Consider the following 20,146-nt stretch of genomic DNA (forward strand, 5'->3'; position numbering starts at 1 on the left):
GTCTCTTCCCCGTGCATGCACGCTGGTGTCCTCGTGGGTCCAGGAGGGGTGCGTAGAGGGACGCCCGTGCCGCCAGAGTCGTGAGCTGCCGGACCCGCAGTCCGGACGAGAACCGCACCCGTTACACGGCCGCCGGGCAAGGATGCTGGGCCGTCTAGTCCCTTCAAGCGCCGTGGGCAGAGAGAAGGACGAAGCCGCTGAAAGAAGCCGCAGATCCCCGGACCGGAGAGGGGAGCGCGTGCGGCCGCCGGACTCCGCCCCTTACCTGGACCCTTCCTTCCTTCCTTCCTGATCACTGCCCTTCCCTTCACGAACCCCGCAGCAGACGAGGACACCAGATCCCCTGTTTATTTTGGACACTTGATTCCCTTTTTTCTGGACACTTTGTTTATTTTCTGTTAATAAAAGCCTCTCCGAGGCCTGACGCCACATCCACTGTGTCTGTCGTTTGCTCCTCCCGCGAACAACACCCATTAACGAAAACTACGCCAGAGCGCGTACACCTCACGCACCGGAAGCCGTGTGCGTGCCGAAAGACAGTTGGACATAGCGCTGTATTAGAGGTAAAAAAATGTTATAAATAATGTTCGGTTTCTCGCACAAACCGATCGTTTCGTGTCTTAGGTCATCAATGTGTCGTCACGAGCCACAGGGTTTAATTTGGATTCGTCTGTGCATGTTTTTTTTAAACAGAGATTTTGTTACCATTGCCATGCATTATAAGACTGATAGACTGCAACGGTTGGACTTAATCATCAAATGTGTTCTACTGAAGAAACAAAGTCACCTACATCTTGGATGCCCTTGGGGGTAAGCAGATAAACATCAAATTTAAATTTTTGGGTGAACTATCCCTTTAAAGGGGCAACAGCCTAATTTACCTGCTGTCATTAATATTAATCAAATAACAAAGGACAGAAAAACTTTCACTGCTCTTGACTGAATCACTTTTGGATCTTTAATAAGAATCTATTCATATTTGATTCATACAGTGAAGACTGAGTGTTTTAGATACACTTGATTATTCAATTTCTGTAGTAGGCATTATTTCTTACTACATGTTAAATAAACCTACTGTAGCTGAAAATCTTAAGTTTATTTCATTTGTATTTTTGTTTTGTATGTTTGTGTTTGTATGTTTTTGTTGTGTGTGTAATTTGCTTTGTTCTTATTTTTAATAAAAATAAAATAAATGAAGTTGACATTTAAATTTAAAAAAGTAAAAGTTTAAAAAACATATTTAAAAAAAGTTACAATTTAACTTTAAAATGAAGTTAAATACAATTTCTTATTCCATGAAATAGGGCTGTCACAATATTAGATTTTTCACACCATGGTTATTGTGGCCAAAAGAATTCACAATATCGATATATTGCGATTAGGGCTGTCAGTTTAACACGTTAACTTAATTAGTTATGAAATAATAAAGATATGAAATAAAAATAAGATTAAAATATTTTAATATTTAATTATATTTTGAAAATAATTATATTTATTTACATGCCTATATTTATATTCATATAATTTATATTATAAATAAATATATTTAATATATAAACACAAAATTTTTCTGAAATATATACATGCATGTGTGTGTATTTATATATACATAATAAATATACACCGCACACATACATATATTATGTAAGCAAAAATATTTTGGATGCGATTAATCACGATAAATAGTTTGACAGCACTAATAAAAATAAAAACATTACAGGGATAGTTCACCCCAAAAATTAAAATTGTCATATTTACTCACCCTCATGTCGTTTCAAACCTTTCTTTTGTGAAACATAAAAGAAGGTATTTTGAAGACTGTTTGTAACAAAGCTGCTTTGGTTACCAATGACTTTCATTGTATGAACAAAAAATACTGAGATGTTTCTCAAATCATCTTCTTTTATGTTCCATAGTTTATGTTAGGCCATTGTAGCCTAAATGTTTGTGTAATACATTTTATGTTGAATCAAAACTGAAAACTGTTTGTTTTTCTTTTTTACTCAATGAACATAAGGATACTGATAAACACAGGGCTCTGGCTTTCTGTTTTCTTTGAAGCTTCCTATGAAATAAAAAGAGATAAAATACTGTCAAGTTCAACAGTATGATGAATAAATATTAGCATAAAAACTAATACTTTAACCTGTTAACTTGCGGAGTAGCTGCACGCGCTGCATCGTCTTGTTTGACAGGTGTCAGCGTTAAGGCGCAATACTGCCACCTGGGAGGTCAAACAGGTACTGACACTGGAGTATTTACATGTCGTGTTATCATAAGAGTCCTATTCATTTTAAATATTGTGGTTATCGTCAATACCGGTATATTGTGACATCTCTACCGTGAAAAAAGACCATAGTTTTTTCATTTTTGGGTGGTAAATCTCAATACTACACCGTGAGCTGTTAACATTTCACTGCAATGTTTCCTGTACCAAAAGCTCATATGAGACCTACAAATTATGTGTTTGAATCAGTCTTAGAAATTCTTCAGTGAATTCACTGACTAAATTATCTGATTAACTTGTTTAATGTTTAATTTTTGTTTGCCGTGGTACAATAAACAATTTGCCATAAATTTGGTACTTTAATGAGCCATATCTGGGTCGTAAAGCAGAACTCATTGAGATCCACAGCTCTACAGAAGAAATGTTAATTTAATAATATATTATGCACTTTTATAATAGCATTAACCAGATTATCGATGCCTAAGTAAAATATTGCATCTCAGATTTTACATGATTTGGCCCGTGGTGTTGGAAAAATTGTGGCAGCTTGTGTATGTACTAGTGCTGTCAATCGATTTAAAAAAATTAACTAATTAATCGCACATTTTTCTGAAATTAGTTTAATTCCCACCTAACATTAAAGTTTTTAAATATACTTTTATATTGCAATTTCACATTCAATCTTCAAATTAATGTACAAACAACATAAAGACATATATATTTTTAATATCTGTTTAAAGGCATCTTTTTTTATGACTGAAGGCCAGTATCAATGATACCAATACTGATGTCTCTATAAAATTGCCCCCCCCCCAATATTTAACCATTGACTAGCCATTCAACATTACAGTATAATTGAGAGCTATCAATTTGCACATTTATTAGACTTTAAAAAATAACTTCTAATTTAAGTGAATTTAAAACAATCTTCACATAAACCCATTATAATAAATGTAATATTTACCTGTGCCCTTCAGCAGAAATATACAGCAATTGAAATTGAAGTTATCAAACACTAAATTCTAAATTAAATATAGATTAATTCTTGAAGCTATAAAAGTTATTTTTTCTTCTTTTTTTTTTCCTCCTTTGTCCTTTGATTAATAGACATCACAGCAGCTGGTTATTAGGTTATTTTGGCTGTTATTTATTTTAGAGCTGCCGCTGCTGAACGTGACGCGGATCTGACACGCATCGTATTTTCTCTCAACTCTTTTTTCTATTTGATTAATCTGTTTACCTTCTTACTGATACAGTGGAATATATTTAATCTGAACACTTATCCAAACCTTTTTTTTTTTTCAACTCTTTTTACCTTTTCTGACCCACTTCAGGTCTTAAAGTCTCTATTAATGAGCTGACGAGTTAAATCGGGTGGGGACAGTTTTGAAAACCATTTCAGAGACATGTTCTTAAATGTGACTCATATAAAATATATTACATGCATGCAATGTATTTACTTTTTTCTTTTTTAAATTAAGGCAGTTTTAAGGCAGCTTTAATCGCCTTTTTAGTAACTTCATGACTTAACTGACCACGACATTGCATGCACGTAGTTTATTTCGTGCTTTGATATGAAAGGATACAGACTACAGCGCGCGCCGGCGTCTTAGTTTGTGCGTGCAATTGAAGAGTACGCGCTGCGACCACAGTACCGTTTCCACGCTCGTTTTGACTCGCGTCTGGCGCTGAAGTGAAGTGGAGCGTGCGTCTGAAACATCTCCCATTCTCAGTCTTTCTGCGACTGAATAAATGCACTTCTTGTCAAGAGCAAAAGTGATTTCGCGCTTTGATATGAAAGGATACAGGCTACAGCATGCGCTGGCGCCTTTGTGCGTGCAATTGAAAAGCACGTGCTGCGAGCACAGTGCCGTTTCCGTTTTGACTTGTGCCTGGTGCTGAAGTGAAGTGGAGCGTGCATCTGAAACGTCTCCCATTCTCAGTCATTCTGCGACTGAATAAATGCACTTCTTGTCAAGAGAAAAAGTGACAGATGCAGCAGTTGTGAGCGGGGTGGCCAACCCTAGCCCCGCCCCTGTGCTAATTGCATAAAATATTTTTAACGCGTTAAACTGAAAAAAATTAATCGCTTGCGTTAACTCGCTAATTTTGGCACCACTAGTATGTACACATGTCCAAAAAGTATGATGAGGAGAGAAAGAGAGAGCAAGAAGAGAATGAGGCGAGAAAGAGAGAGCAAGATTTCAAATTTGTGTTACGGTTGTTGTCTTGTGCACAATGCATGCATGATGCAAGTTCAGTTAATCAACTCTAAATTCTTGAAATGCATTGTTTTGCATTGACAAATATGTAGTAAAAGTAGAAAATTTGTTTTTATATAAGGAACAATTTGATGAGATCTTCAACTAGTTTTGTATTGTTCAATTTCTTAGAATTCCCTCAGAGCTGCGATTCCAGCATACCATTGATGGCGCAGGAGTTGATGCGCAAGATGATTCGGAGGTTTGCCTTAGAGTATGCATGTAAAAGCCAGGCTCATGAGGGCCTAAGTGACACCTCTGAGCTTCTCCCCCATCAACTGGATCCTGATGGGCCTCTGGACCTCACCATCAGCCGAGCTTCTCAGGCCCTACAAGGTAATCAAGGCTTTTTTTTTATGGAAATCACAACAGTTTTCACTTCAAAAGACCAGATTCAGGAGTTTGTAGCTCTGCAAAATTAGATCACTGTTAATATTTAGACATTTTTCATTCTTTTCAGAGAATCTGGTCTATTGACTTTCATTAATTATGCTTATCATTGAAAGGTACACAACTCTGAATAAACGGTGAATTTACTGAGTGTGTGAATATTTCATTACTTGCAATGATCCTGTGCATTTCTCCTCAAACTTGATATTATTTGCTGTTTTCTTTTTTTCATGGATTACCTCTCATAGTTGGAGTACTTGACCTCTCTAAGAAAAACATATCAGCAGAAAATGAAACTACTCAAAGAAAGGTTTCAGGGTGAGTACTTCAAGTTTTGTTTACCAAGTTGTGTGCTTGACTGTTTATCTTCATCCTACCAAAGCCAAAGAAAAGGTTGGTACTAAAATGGTAACATTTTGACCAGTAATATTGATGAGCTTTTTATTCCAGAAAATATTAATTTTATTTCTGAATCTTTGTTTCATTTGTATCGTATCTGATTGTTTTGTGTGAACAAATTCTACTCCTCATACATTTGATGCGTTTTATTTTTAATTTAGTGGTTGTTTTGTTGCACTGCCAAAGGGTTGACTCTTTTCTAACTTGTTGGAAGGTAACGTCACATTTACCAGCAGTCAGGGGCTTTACTTGTTCCTTTGTACCGCCTGTATTTATTCATTTGTTTATTGATCTATTCGTTGATTTATGCAATATTATTTTCACATGAGATAAAAGATACCAGAGTCGTACAAAATGCATCTGCATTGCAAAGATACTGGAAGTAATCCTATAAGCGCTTGCCTTTCTCCACACAATTGACGAGAGACTGTCCTTCCAAGAAGTATCGTTTGCATCCTAAGGCCAAAAACAAAAAGTGTTTTATTCCCAAAAAACTCGAAGGCTTTGTGTTATACAGACAATTGAGAAGCGAGTGATGTTACCAAAAGACAAGGCAGTAAAGGAGTGGACCCTGAGTGTGTCCTGTCATTGGTCCGCTCACCCGTACGTTTCTCATCCTCCCACCCACCTCCCCTTAGGAGACCAATCAGAGAGGACTATTTGGATCGCAGCTCTGAGTTTGCAGAAGGTTTGCTCTCTAAAGCCTTGAAAGATATTCGGTCTGGATCACTGGACATTCACAAAGCAGCCATACTGTACGGGATACCTCAGAAAACCTTACAGTTTCAGACAGAGGCATTATTGCCAGAGTGGAAGGCAGGGGAACCATCGATTTTTGGTGACAGTGGCAAGGGCACAGAGGCAGTGTGCCCAACCAATGACACTCGACTCGTCCTGCAGAAGGTAGCAGCATGGGCTCGCTCGCAGTCAGAGCAGTCTGAAGTAAGAAAATTTAAATTTACGTCACCAAAGCACACCGAGCTAAAGTTCCCGGCAGCCGTGACTGCCTCGTCATACCTTCACCACTTAACCTTGCAGAGAATGGTCTCGCAGCTACGGGAGCAGAACGACGGGCCTTTCGCCAGTACCGAGCAAGCCACATCTCCTCAGAGTTCTGCCACTGGGCCAGCTGTGCACATCCGAGTCCCTCAGGTACGCTTAAGTGCTCAGCCCAAAGCCCAGCTGGATCTGGCTGGCCTGGTGGATGCGGTATACCAAGCCAACAAAGCCTCTGATGGCTCCACTGCTTTCCACAAGCTGAAGACCATTCTCCCTAAACAGGGCTTGATCGAAAGTCACTCAGGCCTCGAGTCACGTCTACTCCAGGGTGACATGCCTCCACTGGGTCTGAACATGAAGAACAGGAGCGTTGGCGGAAGCGTCACTGGAAGTGTGGTTGACATTGGAGATGATGACCATCGAGACAAGCATCCACGGAAAAAGCGGGGCCGTTATCGGCAATATGACCACGATATCCTGGAGGAGGCCATAGCCATGGTGATTAGTGGGAAGATGAGCGTGTCGAAAGCTCAGGGCATCTATGGTGTGCCACACAGCACCATAGAGTACAAAGTCAAAGAGCGAACGGGCACGCTCAAGACCCCACCAAAAAAGAAGCTTCGCCTTGCTGAAGCAGCAACCTCAGGCTCAGGAAAGTCAGGGACAACAACCAATGCCTCATCTACTGCCTACAAACAGTCTTAACTCAAAACCAAAACCTCAACTATTTCCTAGAGGCGGTTTTAACTAAACATCACCTAAACTACAGCCAACAAGGATTTTTTTTTTTTTTTTTTTAAGCATGCAGTCAGGACCTCATTCAGACTTGGAAGATACACTTGAATCCTCAACCACAGGTTAAATGGTACATTTTATCAAGTTACAAAACATGCCTTTAAAAAAAATCTATTCAGGGGTTTCACTGTGGATATCTATATGAATATATTTAACATATTGTAAAGCACTGTTGATTTTTAAGTTAATTACTCTTTTAAAACTAAGAAATATAATATTCAGGTTTTGTTCATACATAAGCTAATCTCAGCTTAACGATTGTTGTATGCAGCTTCCTTTCACTCTAATTAGTCTTTGTAGTGACTGGTCATTTCATTTGAAGTCTATCAACAGTATTTTTTATGGTGTCTGTGTGACAGCCTGGTGACAGCATGACTGTAACATCTCTTTTAACTCAACAGTGGGAGATGTCCATCCTTATATGCAATGGGTAGATATAGGTACAAGTTTCCACTCCAGCAAAGGAACAACACTATTATGTAAATAGCACTTTTTGGACTACTATTTTTATTTGCAAGTTTTATTGTATAACATAGATAATTATATCAGTTTCATGTAGGGATGCACCGATACCACTTTTTCAAGTACTTGCCCGATACCGATACTTTTATTTTTGGTACTTGCCGATACCGAGTACTGACACCAATATTTTTATTGCATTTGTAAATTTTTTAAATATTGGGCACAGAAACCAAAAGAGTATGTATAATGTTAGTTGGTTAACTTCATTTATCAAATAGATACAGTCAAACCAAAATTTATTCAGACACCTTCAACATTTCTCACATTATCACAGTTTATTTGCTATAGTTTAGAAAATGGTAATAAAATATAACAAGAACTCAGAGTTAAACGGTGTCAGAACAAATTCATCTTGATAATGTTAGATAATTTTGATAGAAAGGTATGTAATGGATTACAATCAACCGAACTACAAACTTTCCAGTGATGTCTGTAGGAAAGGGTATATTCACTCGACAAGCTCGCGCATCTGCGGCGCCGCGCGCTCAATCCACTCAGCGTGATTTGCTCATCAGCTCGCACACATCAGCTATACAGGCGTTAATGCTGAATGTTTAGCATTATATTCATTGCATACATATACTTCGAAGACATCCTTAATCTCCAATAACTCCAATCTGCTGTCTGTTGTTGGTGTTTCTTTGTCTGAATATGGCACTTATCACATGCTGTGTGGTATTGGCGTTTGGTATCGGGGCATTTTAACGAGTACAGGAGCTCGGTATCGGTGCATCCCTAGTTTCATGAAGTATTAATGAAGTACATTAATCAGGACTGTTGCCAGATCATTGGAGTGAAAGCTTGGACCATCTCAGGCTTTTTGTGGATGAGACTTCCCACATTCTGCAATGATAGTGATTTAATTTTTTTATTTATTTGTTTTTGGTAAGTTCAAATACTTATTATTCCACTCACACACACACACAACATTGCTTTATTTTTTTATGTCTTGCCCTTTTTAATTTCACCCCTGCAAATCTGCTCAGCAAATCATTTGGGGTAAGTTGGAAATGCAATGTAATGCTGCACAGGAAAAAAACGCTTGATGGCAGTATCAGTGAATGTTTCTTTTACACTGAACAATAGATAGAATACTTTTTCAGTAATTAGAACTACTGAAATCCTCACTCAGTATTCCTTTTTCAGATTTGAATTTCTTCTTTATAATGTTGTGTTGTTCCTCAAACTAAATGCATCCTTGCATTATCTGTCTGCTGAAACCAAATCAGTTCAGGGTCATTTTGCCTCTCCACTTACACACTCCATGAATGAAGCAGTTCAGAGTAGAGTGCTGCTGAACACATGGATCAGAATTTCTCCTTGTCCATATTTCATGATGCACTTACCATGGGACTGAAATGCAAAACCTGATTCAAGTGCTGCTCTGAATTGCTTTGTTTTTATGTCCAGGTTTCTATAGTTTTGCTGCTCTTGGTTGTTGTTTTGTTCATGCTACTGATTACTATAACTTTTAATGGCCTATTATACAACTGTTTCATTTCATAATACTGGTAATTCAACTCCTCAATCCATATTTATAGCATGGACGTTTTTTTTTTTACTGTATTTAGAAGCTTGTATAGTTGGAATATAATATTGAGTTGCACTTTACAAAAGTTGCACACATACTTGTGATACAGGTTCTTGTTTCGTACTTGCTATGAAAAATATTGCCATACACTGACTTTGAATGGCATCTTTTTTCAGTTATCTGATTCACAAGTATAATTGCAGTGCTTTGCAAAGTGTAGCTGAAACGTAAATTTTGTGATTGAAGCTTTGGAAATATTAACATTTCGATATGCAATGTTAAATGTGTTTATCTTTGTGTTGGGAATGTTCTGTAAATGGTTTACCTCTTGTTGTTCTTTAAAGTTAAATTCCCCTTCTTCCTTAAAAAGAGAGAACAGATTTACTGATATATTCTTAATTAATTTAAAGCATTTATCAAAACACCCTGAATGTTCGTCAAAGCTCTTAAAATAACAACTCAGTGCCTGCTCTTACAGCTACTGCTCAGTTATTTTGTAGGCCAGTAGCAGTTTTACATAAATCTTTGGAGAAAAAGAAAAAAAAAGTAGTATTTATATACTACTGTGGATCGTATATAATCTGTATTATGGATTTATATACTGTTACCACAATTACCAATGTAACTTAAATTTTTCAGTTTTTTCTCGGGGATAGATGTGTCACAGGCACATTTTCACTTTTAATGTAAAGGGTGGTCGTGTAAGTTAATGCCATGCAGATTTTTTAAATCATATACATGTATATTGTCAGTGCTGTGCTCTCATTTTCATTTTATAGGATACTGTTAGGTTTCCTTTGGGGAATGCAGATCTCTGTTATTTCTCTTTTGTGTTCTAATTATACTTAATATTGTGTCATGTATAATTTCAGTCCAAAAACATTAGTATTCTCAGGGTAACAACAGTCCTATTGAAACATAGTGCATGATCGTGTTAGAACTGTTCTTTTATATAAAAATAAGGGCCCTTAGGATTCTTTTATAGAGCCAAATATGGTTCATTCAAAGCCAATTTGTTTTCTCCCATATTATGGGGACAGTTTGTTCAGGAGTGGTTACAGGCATATAACATTATTTAAATTGGGTTTAACTCTTTTCCCTCTCAAAACAGTTTGGCTTGATGTATAGATGGATCATTAAATAGATCAATATCACCAATTTAGGCCTTTCCAAGTATGTGTAATTTCATATTCATAACGGGTGCAGGATATGAATCATTTTGCAATCAGTTATTTATGCCTATTTGTTGCACTATGATTGATTTTGTATTATTCCCTCTAATTCTAATATCTAATTGTATATGTGTTGTTATTTCTTTCGATGTAATCAGAATATAAAGTTTAAATGTTGTGTTAGTTTTGTGTTGAAGCACTTTGTTGCTCTTGCACATTGATATGTGAAATGCTTTACTGCATTTGCATGCATACGTGAGTTTCATGTCCTGTAATGTTTCTCAACATGTGACTTTTTTTTCTTTTTTTTGTAATCCCAGGCAGATTGATATATATTTAATCTTTATGACGTTTTGATCAACTTGAAATGGGGGAAAACTAAAAGCTAATTGGTCATTTAAGCATGCATTTGTGTCTGAAATATATTTGGTGTGGTCTCATTTGTAACATTTCAGGATTAGGGTAAGGTTAATCAAAGCAAGAATTAAATTAATTGTAATAAGATGGAAATACTGAAGGCATATTACTCGTGTGTTTTAATATCCTACATTTAAAACTGTGCAATTTACAGTATATACTTTTTTTTTTTTATTATTCTCTAACGTTTCCCTCCATCCCTTAACAAATCTGTTACCCCTTGGGGTAGTTTTATTTTAATTTCAAAATAGATGACATATTGCCTGCAAATGTTGTTGGTTTGTAACTGCTTTATCAAGAGACACATTGATTCATCAGGAAACAAAATTATTCAGGTTTGATTAAAATAATTAAATATTCTGTATAGTTTTCCTGTGTAAGCGTTGCTACAATCGCCATCCTTTGCCTTCAAGTTACCAATAAAAAATTGTTCCATGTACAGAGTTGTTTGTACTTTGTTGTAAATTTCTAATACATGCATAAACTTGACCAAGGTGGAATATTACTTTATCTGTGGCATTTACACATTTTTAATTCTGCATATATATGACCATAACATGCAATTCAATGCCATGTGGTGCCTTTAACAAAATGAGGAGTGCTCTTTTAAATATAGCTATGCAAACTTTATAATTCTGGAATATGTCTTTTTGGTAGGATTTCGTTAATTGTTTAATCCAATTCAAATGTATTGCACATTACAACAGAGTAAAAAATAAAAAGAGCTGAGAGGTGAAGCTCAGCTCACATTCATGAAAAGCTAATTATGTCAGTGATTGAGTAATGACTTAACACAATTTATTTATGTAGTTCCTTAGGGCCACGTGTGGAAGACTGGTCCAGACTGGAGAAGGAAGGTGGTTCTAAAGCTCCAGTGGTCTGGAGAGTCACTGTGTTGGAGAAGGTCCTGTCTTCGCTTTGTTCCCATCATAGACTGCTACTCTATCATTTTTTAAAGGACATGCAGGAAGATTATAACATCTCTGTAACACTGCGGGATGCTCACAGAAGACAGTTTAAGGCTGGATCTCTCTGTTGCCATGCTGATAAAAAATCACTTAATGAGGCCCCAATACTTTCATTAAGTGACTGCTCAGTAACTGCTGGCATTTGTTGCAGAAAAGCTTGTAGGCTTCCAACAAATGCATTTTCTCCTCTATGCGTCTGTCTGAGGAACATTCATGGCAATTCCTGCCAAAATACATCTATGGCATGTGTTGGCCAAGATATCTGTTCTAATCCCACTGTTTGTTGTACTCACTCAAAACTACCCTCATGCCAGCTTCATCACAATGGTGATCATACCTACATTTCTCATGTAAGAGAAACTCTAATCACCCATCAGGGTGATTGTAACTCTCACAATAGATGCAAAGGAAGCCGTAGCCCCTCCCCACCACCACTATCACCAAAGCCAGTGGACCTGGACTGTAAAATGGCTGTCAAGTCCAGTATCTTACAAATTCAGGACTGCAAGTCATTAAACATGGCACCTCCTTCTCTCTTACCTCACAGAACCGAGGATGAAGATACAGCTTTGTACTCTAACGCTTCTCTTCGTGTGGGATCTCCTGATGAATGTTGTGAAAAGGTTGTACTGTTGCATACACAAGCAGAGAAGGAGAATGATCACCAGTGTGGGTCTTTTATAGGAGATCTAATGGATAGAGTCACTGAAAAGCTCAGAAGTATCCAACCTTCAGAGAAGGAACAAAATCATCTTACCCATGCCAGTCAAATCTCCAAGACAGATGACACACATTTGACAGAGATTATAACAACTGTGCTACACAACAGTAGTGACAAAGATTACAACCTTAATGAGCTTTTACGACAGCATGTAGCCACCGAACAGCGATCCCCTCAGACACGTTCACGTAAGAGACTGGAAACGTTAGTTGCCATGAGCAAGTCACCTGATCTTCCATCATCAAGAAGACAAAGCTTACAAATCAAAAGAGATCTGGCCAGACTTAGTCCATCATATTTTAAGAGGAATATAGGGTTTGAGAGAGATAGGTCCTTAAAAACTGTTAAAGCTGCACAGCTAACATGCTCTCTTGTTGAACAATCTGATTGTAGAAAGTTGGACAGAATACCTAGGACAGTGGACTCAAAGCCTGTAAAAGATACCTTAGAAAATTTGACCACATATGCACAAACTAAGGAGACACCGAATAAACAAAAGAGCCAAGAAACTCAACCCCAACATGTATGTCTTGAAGAACCACTGCCTCTTGATGAAAGGGCACAATTGCAAACAACTGATAGTGACCGGAAGGTAAAAGCAAAAACTCATGAAGAGAAAAATCTGACTGTTCAAGTTGGAAGAACCAGACGAAATATTGTACCACCTCAGCGTTTCTCTTCCTATGTTACTGAGCCACGGAAAATGTATTTTGCAGCCTGTTTTTCAGAAAGTATATTCACCAAGAATCCCCCTAAGGACAGTACCTCAACAGCACTTGGCTCTACAGAAGAAATTGCCTGGCCAAGTGATATATGTGACAAACAGCCTTTTCAAACTGAGGATAAACGAGAAGACCGTGATGTGCCACAGAACATAACTTCATCAAAAGATGCGATTTCATCCAAAAAAGAGCCACCGTGTGAGCACAAGGATAATGGAAGGAATCCTGATAAAGAGAGTGCAAGAAAAAGGAAACCATGCCAGAATTCTACTTCACCATCAAAAAGATCTAAACGCCATAAGACCAACAGTCTAAACACTGACTCACACAGTCCTACTGAAACTATGTCTGACTTTACTACCACTGAGAGTGGACAAGAAGCTAAAGCTAGCCTGTCTGGACTGAAATATGATAGTCCAATAAAGCTCATGTTTGTTTCCTCTGTGACAGGTGAAGACGGTATAAAATATACTCTCAAAGCAGCTGCCTCAGGCTCAAATTCCCATGGAGAGATGTTTGATCCATGCGTGGAATCCTCATGGGCAGGTAGTGCCATCGATGAACATTTCCAGGATTCAGTCCTTGAATTAGCTCCAGGGAGAACTGTTGAACATGGTGGGAACAAGTGCACTTCATCAAAAGTGGTTTCACTTGATGCATTATTGCCCAGTTGTTCAAACAATGAAGATGAAATCCAAGAAACACTACCAATTGTACATCAAACATCTCCAGTAAAAAGGCGTCCTGGGCGCCCCAAAAAAATAGGACCACATATTGTGAAGTCTGTGAAACGTCCCATCGGCAGACCTCCAAAACCCAAAATAACTTCAACTGGTACAACCGGTTCCAGTGCAGTAAATCATAAGACAACAGAAATGTCTTCTAAGGATGATGGAAACAAAAATCTAAAAATCACCATAGTGAATGGAAGATCAAGAAGGGCAAAAAGAGTAGTTTCTGAAGATTTGAGCAATATCCCAGAACATCAACATGTTTTTGAACTATTAAATGGTGGCACGTACAGTGAAACATGTTCTGGAAAGACTAGTAGTAATGATCAAATGACCAAGGAACTGCTTAAAGATCACCATTTTGTTATGCCTATTGAAGACAGGAAATGTGTCTCTTCGAGCAGCAACATCAAATGTCAAAGACAGAGTGACACAGCAGTGTCAAGAAAACCAGGAAGACCTCCCAAAGTCAAAATTTCTGGGATCTCTGTCACTGTCACCACAGGGTCACCAAGGCAACGAAAGATACATATAAAAAGGGGCACAAAAGATTCACATCTGCTCAGAAAGTCTCTTCTCATTGAAATTCAACCTTCCAAAGAGCAGAAGACAATCTGCAATCCTACTGACATTCACAAGGATATAGTGGATGCACCAAAAGAACATAGTCAGAATACCAGAGGGCAGCTCATACCAGTGAGGCATTCTGTTAGAGAACGGAAACCCTCCGTTCATTTGCTCCACTCTGTCGCTACTGCCAGATCCTGCGCATTGGTTCGCAGGTCACGAAAACTACTGCTTAATAAGGTTAGCTGTGAGTCCAGCCAGAATACAAAGAAAAGACAAGAGCAAGAAGAGTTCCCAAAAAATGCACTTTCCACGAGGACCAAGAATGTCAGTTGCATACAAGATGTTCGTTTTTCTACCATTTCGATGGACTCCATTTTTTCATCAAACGAGGGCTTCAGGTGGTGGCCCACCTTAGCATCACCTGAAACTTTAAATGAAGAGTTAGCTAGGAGGATCAGGCTTATGTCCAACACTTGGGTATCAGATGTCCTCAAGGCTAACAAGTCAGGAGAGCTTAAATCAGATCTTAAACCAAAAACTTATGAGAAGTTTAGAGGTTCTGCTAAGAAGTCTGCTTCTGCCATCAAAATGCTTTTTGAAAGAAACTATAATATGGAGAAGCTCTGTACTTGGTTTATGCAGTCCACAGAAACTCAGTCCCTTGCTATTGTAAAGAAGACCACTGCAAGAAATCCCAAGGATGTCTTTCACTACAACCTCAGCAGACCCAATTGCAAAGGCAAAGTTTGCCCAAGTCCACAAGCAGAGAGACTCAGGAAACATGTCAAGAAATTTGCTAAAGTTGTCCCAAAGAGTCCGTCAATGCACAAGCAAGCACAAGAAATGCTGTCCAAGTCAACAAGGTCACAAGCCAAGAGAAAGCTTTTTAATACATCATTTAAACAGAGGCATGACGTTAGGCATAGAATGTCTAGGTCTAGAAGCACATGGGTTGTCTATAGAACAGCTCTGCTTAGAGCGAGGCTAAAGTTTAAGACCAGGCCTAGGATAACATTAGGAGGTGATATGGCACACAAAGTGTTTCGTGACCAGATGAGGACAAGGACTTCAGGTGCTGAGACTCTAGAATTATGGAAAGAAATGCCTAACCTGGTAGGTAAGACATCCAGACCAGTCACGAAAGTTCAAAATGCATTAAAGCTTCTAGTCAAAACTCCTCAGAAAATGAATGGGATTGCCAATATTTCAAAGCAGAACAGAATCAGCTCCAAAGCTTGGAGTCCAGAGTCCCTAAAGCAGTGCAGGGTGTTTCTGAAAAAGATCAACTCCCCAAACACAAAGTCAGCGACAGAGGAATGTAACATTTGCACAGTAAAGCTTTATGATGTCTCGCATCAAGAGGAGAATGAGGATGTTTTGGTGGGAGGGACACCTCCCAGTACAGTTAACTTTCCAATACAGCTGCACTCATCCCCAAAAAGCCAGAGCAAGGGAGGAAGAAAAAGAGGCAAACGGAAAAGTTGGAGCACAAGTCCATCTCCCCCAACAAAAATGCTCAGACAACCAAGGAGCAGCAGGGGTGTTCTAGGAGCAAGGTGGTGTGACTTTGTGCTCGGTAAGTCATCTTTTACCATTATTTCGTTATGCCTGAAACATACTCTATGCAAGTTCGCAAGTGCAAATTCCTAGGTACAAAAGATCGGTTTTGAGCATCATAGTGTTAGATCATGCCTCCACGCCAGAAATATCTGATCCAGCACCAGACACCAGATCCTGTCAGAAAATGTTTTGTCTGGTAACAGAACAACTAGTCACCAAAATTGTCTAATACCCAAAATCTGTTAACGAGTCCTGTCTGGTACTCAAAACTGTATTAACACTCTTCTATAAGCCAAGAAGTTGACTGAGTAAAGCCAGCGAAGAGCAGAAGCAGGAGATGAAGTGATGATATAAAAGGAGCAGAGTTTATTGAATAGTCTTAGTTGCGTATGTTTCTATGCTCAGACTTCGTCTGAAAAATACAAATCCAACAAGTGTTATTACACCACAAGCAATAGCAATGGAAAATTATGGCTTCACAACATCGTCCCGTGACATTAAAAACCATGAATACGTTCTCTTATCTAGTACACGAGGACAAATATCCCTTGAAACCTCACAATCATAAGACTGAACAACGGAAAAACTATATAAAAAGAATAATTTATGACTAATCAATTAATGAATCAAATATACTAATCGAAAATAGTATATAAATGGTTAAAATTATTATTATAAATTATTATAAATTAATGAATAAATGGAGAATAGACAAATATAAAAAAGTAAAACGAGACAAATATATTGTTGCTCTCTTGAAGCAAAACAGTTTGCATTTGAGGATTCTTAGCTCTTTCGTTGGCAGAGCAAGTTTAAAGAGATTTTTTTCTAAGTTATACTTAACTGAATAATAGCCCATCCAGTTTAACGTCTAGAGATATTTGAATGTAACTCACTCTGAAAGTAGTACTGAGGTTTGTTCCTGCCAGACCAGTGCAACAGCCCATGTCAAATAAGTTCAACCTGACTGTTGTGTTGACCAAGCACTCCTATCTGCATACTGGGATAAAGTATGTTTCTGGCTTCTGTAAAGAATGCTTTGATATTAGATTGAAAAGTTCGATTTTTTGTCTTTGCAGTGTTTACTTTGTATTGATTCTGGTAGTGTGGTACCATTATGGTCTGCTTTCAAAAGTATACTTATTGTTTTTTAATCAGATAAGGGTTTAATAACCGCACGTTCTGTATATACACTATTTTCTTTGAGAACTCAAATCTAAATGTCTTCAATTTGTGCTTTTCAGGGTCATTGAAATAACTTGGGACCAGTTTTTGGGGAAGACATTTTCTTGAACTCTATCATAAGGTGCCTTTCAACAGTGGTCTGGCTGAGTATCACAAGCAACCTCTGCAAGCGTCATGTAGCAAAAAACAACTTTAAGACACTTGTTGCACTATTTAAACTTATTTTGTTTGATGTTTGTAAAATGTTTTATTTACCTTTTAAAGTCTACTTTGAATTTTAATTTTGATGCAGACCATGAGAAGATCTAGTTACATGAAGGAGAATCAAAGATTACAAGAGCATTATGTTGTTTGGTTTGCCCAAATCTCATAGCAGAGTTTAACATTTAGGCAAACTTTTATATTATTCTGGAGAAGACAAGTTCATTTAACTTTTTTTTTTATTTTATTTTTTTTATATATATTTTGTTGTAAGAGATCTTTACATGGGATTTTTGTGAATATTTCAGTTTTTAAACATTGCTGAACTTTTTAAGTTGGGAATATATTTGTCTTTTCTTATATGTGCCGTTAATGTGTCAGACACAAACTGCCCACTTAAAATAATTACAATGCATTATGGAATTTGAAAATGGTGGTAATGTCTCCGTATATATCTCCTCTTATCCTGTATTTATGGAAACCTCCTGTGAATTTATTTGCCAAGTTGTGGAAAATCATTTAAGCATTAATTTACATCCAGGTTCATGTTCTTGTTGCACTACCAAACTGCTACCTGTTCCGTTTTATTCCTGACTAAAACCATTGTTATAATGTACAGTGTTTTTGGTGCAATGTTTTGCTCTCAGAAAGATGTAAGATTCTATTTTCCTTTCTTTTAAATTAAAAGCTTTTAAGATGATCCAGAGGCAAATGTTCCACATTGTTTCTTAAATACAAAAACTTATGTTGTGCAAATCTTAATTTGTGATCTATTGCAGTATGTGACACCTGCCTCCTGAAATCTACTGGTAAGGAATGGTAGATTGGTCTAAACTGATAAACCCTTTGTTGTAACCATGTCATTCATTTAGACCGCTACCAAAAACATTCTAACTGGTTATACAGCCTGTATGTTTGTTTAGTTAGTTATTTAAATACTGTGGTGTTAGCTCTAGTTTCCGTCTGCTGTTACTTGTTACCAATCTGTGGCCCTGCCCCTGAGTATGTAGAAGGTTCAAATTTCCCTATTATGGCGTTGATGTCCACTTAGTTCATTTAGGTTCCCTGTAACAAAACTGGTGTACAAGTTTAGTCAGTGCTACACTTAGTCCACCTTAGATGTAATTAGATGCATAAAATGTTCGTTTGTCACCTAGTTTATTCTATTAGATTTAAACCATTGTTTGGATGTCTGTCAGCTAGAGGCGCTTGAGAAACTGCTGAAATTATTTACATCATATACATACTCTGTGCCAACATAAAGAGGCTTCCATCAACTGCTTTAGGGCCTCAATAACCATTCAACCTGCTGGAGTAATCCAAAAACTGTCAAAAGTACAGACAAAAATGGTGCATTATCTTTATACCTATTCCAACCATATGCTGGAGTTGAAGCTTATGAAAATTGTCAGAAGGCCTTCTGTATATTGTCTCATGTTCAGATCTGCCATTTTGAAGTTTTGGCCACTGTAAACTTGTTACCTGGTGCTATATGTTGTACATAAACATGCAAATTATGTACACGCATTGTATTTTCTCTGTTTTTATACTTGCCTTCAAAGAAGCCGTCTCAATTGTTAGAACAATAAAAGCTCTTGCAAACATTTTGAGTAATTGTGTTATAGGTTTAAACATTTTTATTCAGACTAAAAAATGTATACAATGAAAGCGTTTTTTTACTTTCAAATATTAGCCATTATTAACATACACCAACTGTTTATAGTAGGATCAGTTTCCTTAAAATACCAATTATAAAAAGGGAATAGTTTGGCTCAGTAGCTCTTACACTTTTTTTAGAACAGCCTTGAGCAAGTAAATTAATGTTAACATGACTCCTACCCAAAGATAACCTCTTAAGTATGACATTCATTTTGACAAGACCTTATTCCAGGTTGAAACTGTAAATAGTCAGACTAAACAGTTACTCTAGTCTCTTTGTATTGAAATTTAGCAGTATATAATTTCTTAGGTAAATCTAAAGAAGCTGTAGGATGTAATGGGGCAAAAGTGGACCTTCTTAAGTAATCCACTCTTATGAACCATTGGCCTCCTGGTTGATAAGGGCAGTCAGTTTATCCAAAGCAGCAATCTTGGCACGACGACTTGGTCGCACTGATGGAGGTGCTTCGGGAACATTCTCTTCATCACTATAGAAAGATTAGATGGACCACAAAAAGATAAGCAACCTACTAAATGAAAAATGTACATTTGAAATTAAAATGATTAGTTAAGAAGCAGAATAAACCAACCCTTCATCAGAGGACAACTCTGCTTTCCTGGCTTTCTTCCCATTCTTTGCCGTGGAGGCTTTTTTCTGGCCTGAAACACAGCAGAGTGAAAGTTAATACAACAATCACATAGGAGAAAGATTCACTTGTGGCATTTTACCAAATTAAATGACTCCACCACTTTTTGCACGTTTAGGTTTGATCTCCTCTTTGTTCACCTCTGCAAGGATGCACAGATAGTTTCGTTAATATAAAATACATTGAATACTATAGATATAAGAAAACCACTTACATTTTTATACTGAACCTGAGAGAGAATCAACTATCAGTGTCAAGAGACTAAGTGTATTAATGGACAAAATGTGCCCCCAGGAATGGATTTTAAAAAGGGTGTGTTTTAACCTTTATGAGGGTTTTTTTTCTTACTATATAAATATGCACAGTGTATTGCTTATTTACTAGGGCTGGGTAAAAAAAAAAATATCGATATCTCGATTTTAATCTATTCTCATTTTTACGGAACGATATCGATTCTTAAATCCCAAGA

At 37.4% G+C, this 20,146-nt stretch overlaps 2 protein-coding genes and 1 pseudogene across 3 annotated transcripts in view; 2 read left to right on the top strand and 1 right to left on the bottom strand.

Moving 5' to 3' along the window:
- LOC107695668 (ligand-dependent nuclear receptor corepressor-like protein) overlaps positions 1–7,621 on the top strand; it is a 34,344-nt gene extending 26,723 nt beyond the window's left edge. For both annotated transcript variants that reach the window (XM_016495673.1, XM_016495681.1), the window contains exons 5-7: positions 4,621–4,824; positions 5,127–5,196; positions 5,916–7,621. In XM_016495673.1, the coding sequence (XP_016351159.1) occupies positions 4,621–4,824; positions 5,127–5,196; positions 5,916–6,981 (1,340 nt within the window). In that variant the 3' untranslated portion in view covers positions 6,982–7,621. The remainder of the gene's footprint in view (positions 1–4,620; positions 4,825–5,126; positions 5,197–5,915) is intronic.
- Positions 7,622–11,502: 3,881 nt separating this feature from the next.
- LOC107695657 (uncharacterized) lies at positions 11,503–17,609 on the top strand. The gene is made up of 2 exons (XM_016495664.1): positions 11,503–16,001; positions 17,230–17,609. The coding sequence occupies exons 1-2, from the start codon at positions 11,675–11,677 to the stop codon at positions 17,241–17,243; spliced, it is 4,341 nt and encodes a 1,446-aa protein (XP_016351150.1). The 5' UTR covers positions 11,503–11,674; the 3' UTR covers positions 17,244–17,609.
- A 1,402-nt stretch (positions 17,610–19,011) lies between these two features.
- LOC107695773 (condensin complex subunit 3-like) overlaps positions 19,012–20,146 on the bottom strand; it is a 22,570-nt pseudogene continuing 21,435 nt past the window's right edge.

This window comes from Sinocyclocheilus anshuiensis, unplaced genomic scaffold (genome assembly GCF_001515605.1).
Source record: "Sinocyclocheilus anshuiensis isolate Anshui unplaced genomic scaffold, SAMN03320099.WGS_v1.1 scaffold517, whole genome shotgun sequence".
Taxonomy (NCBI): Eukaryota; Metazoa; Chordata; class Actinopteri; order Cypriniformes; family Cyprinidae; genus Sinocyclocheilus; species Sinocyclocheilus anshuiensis.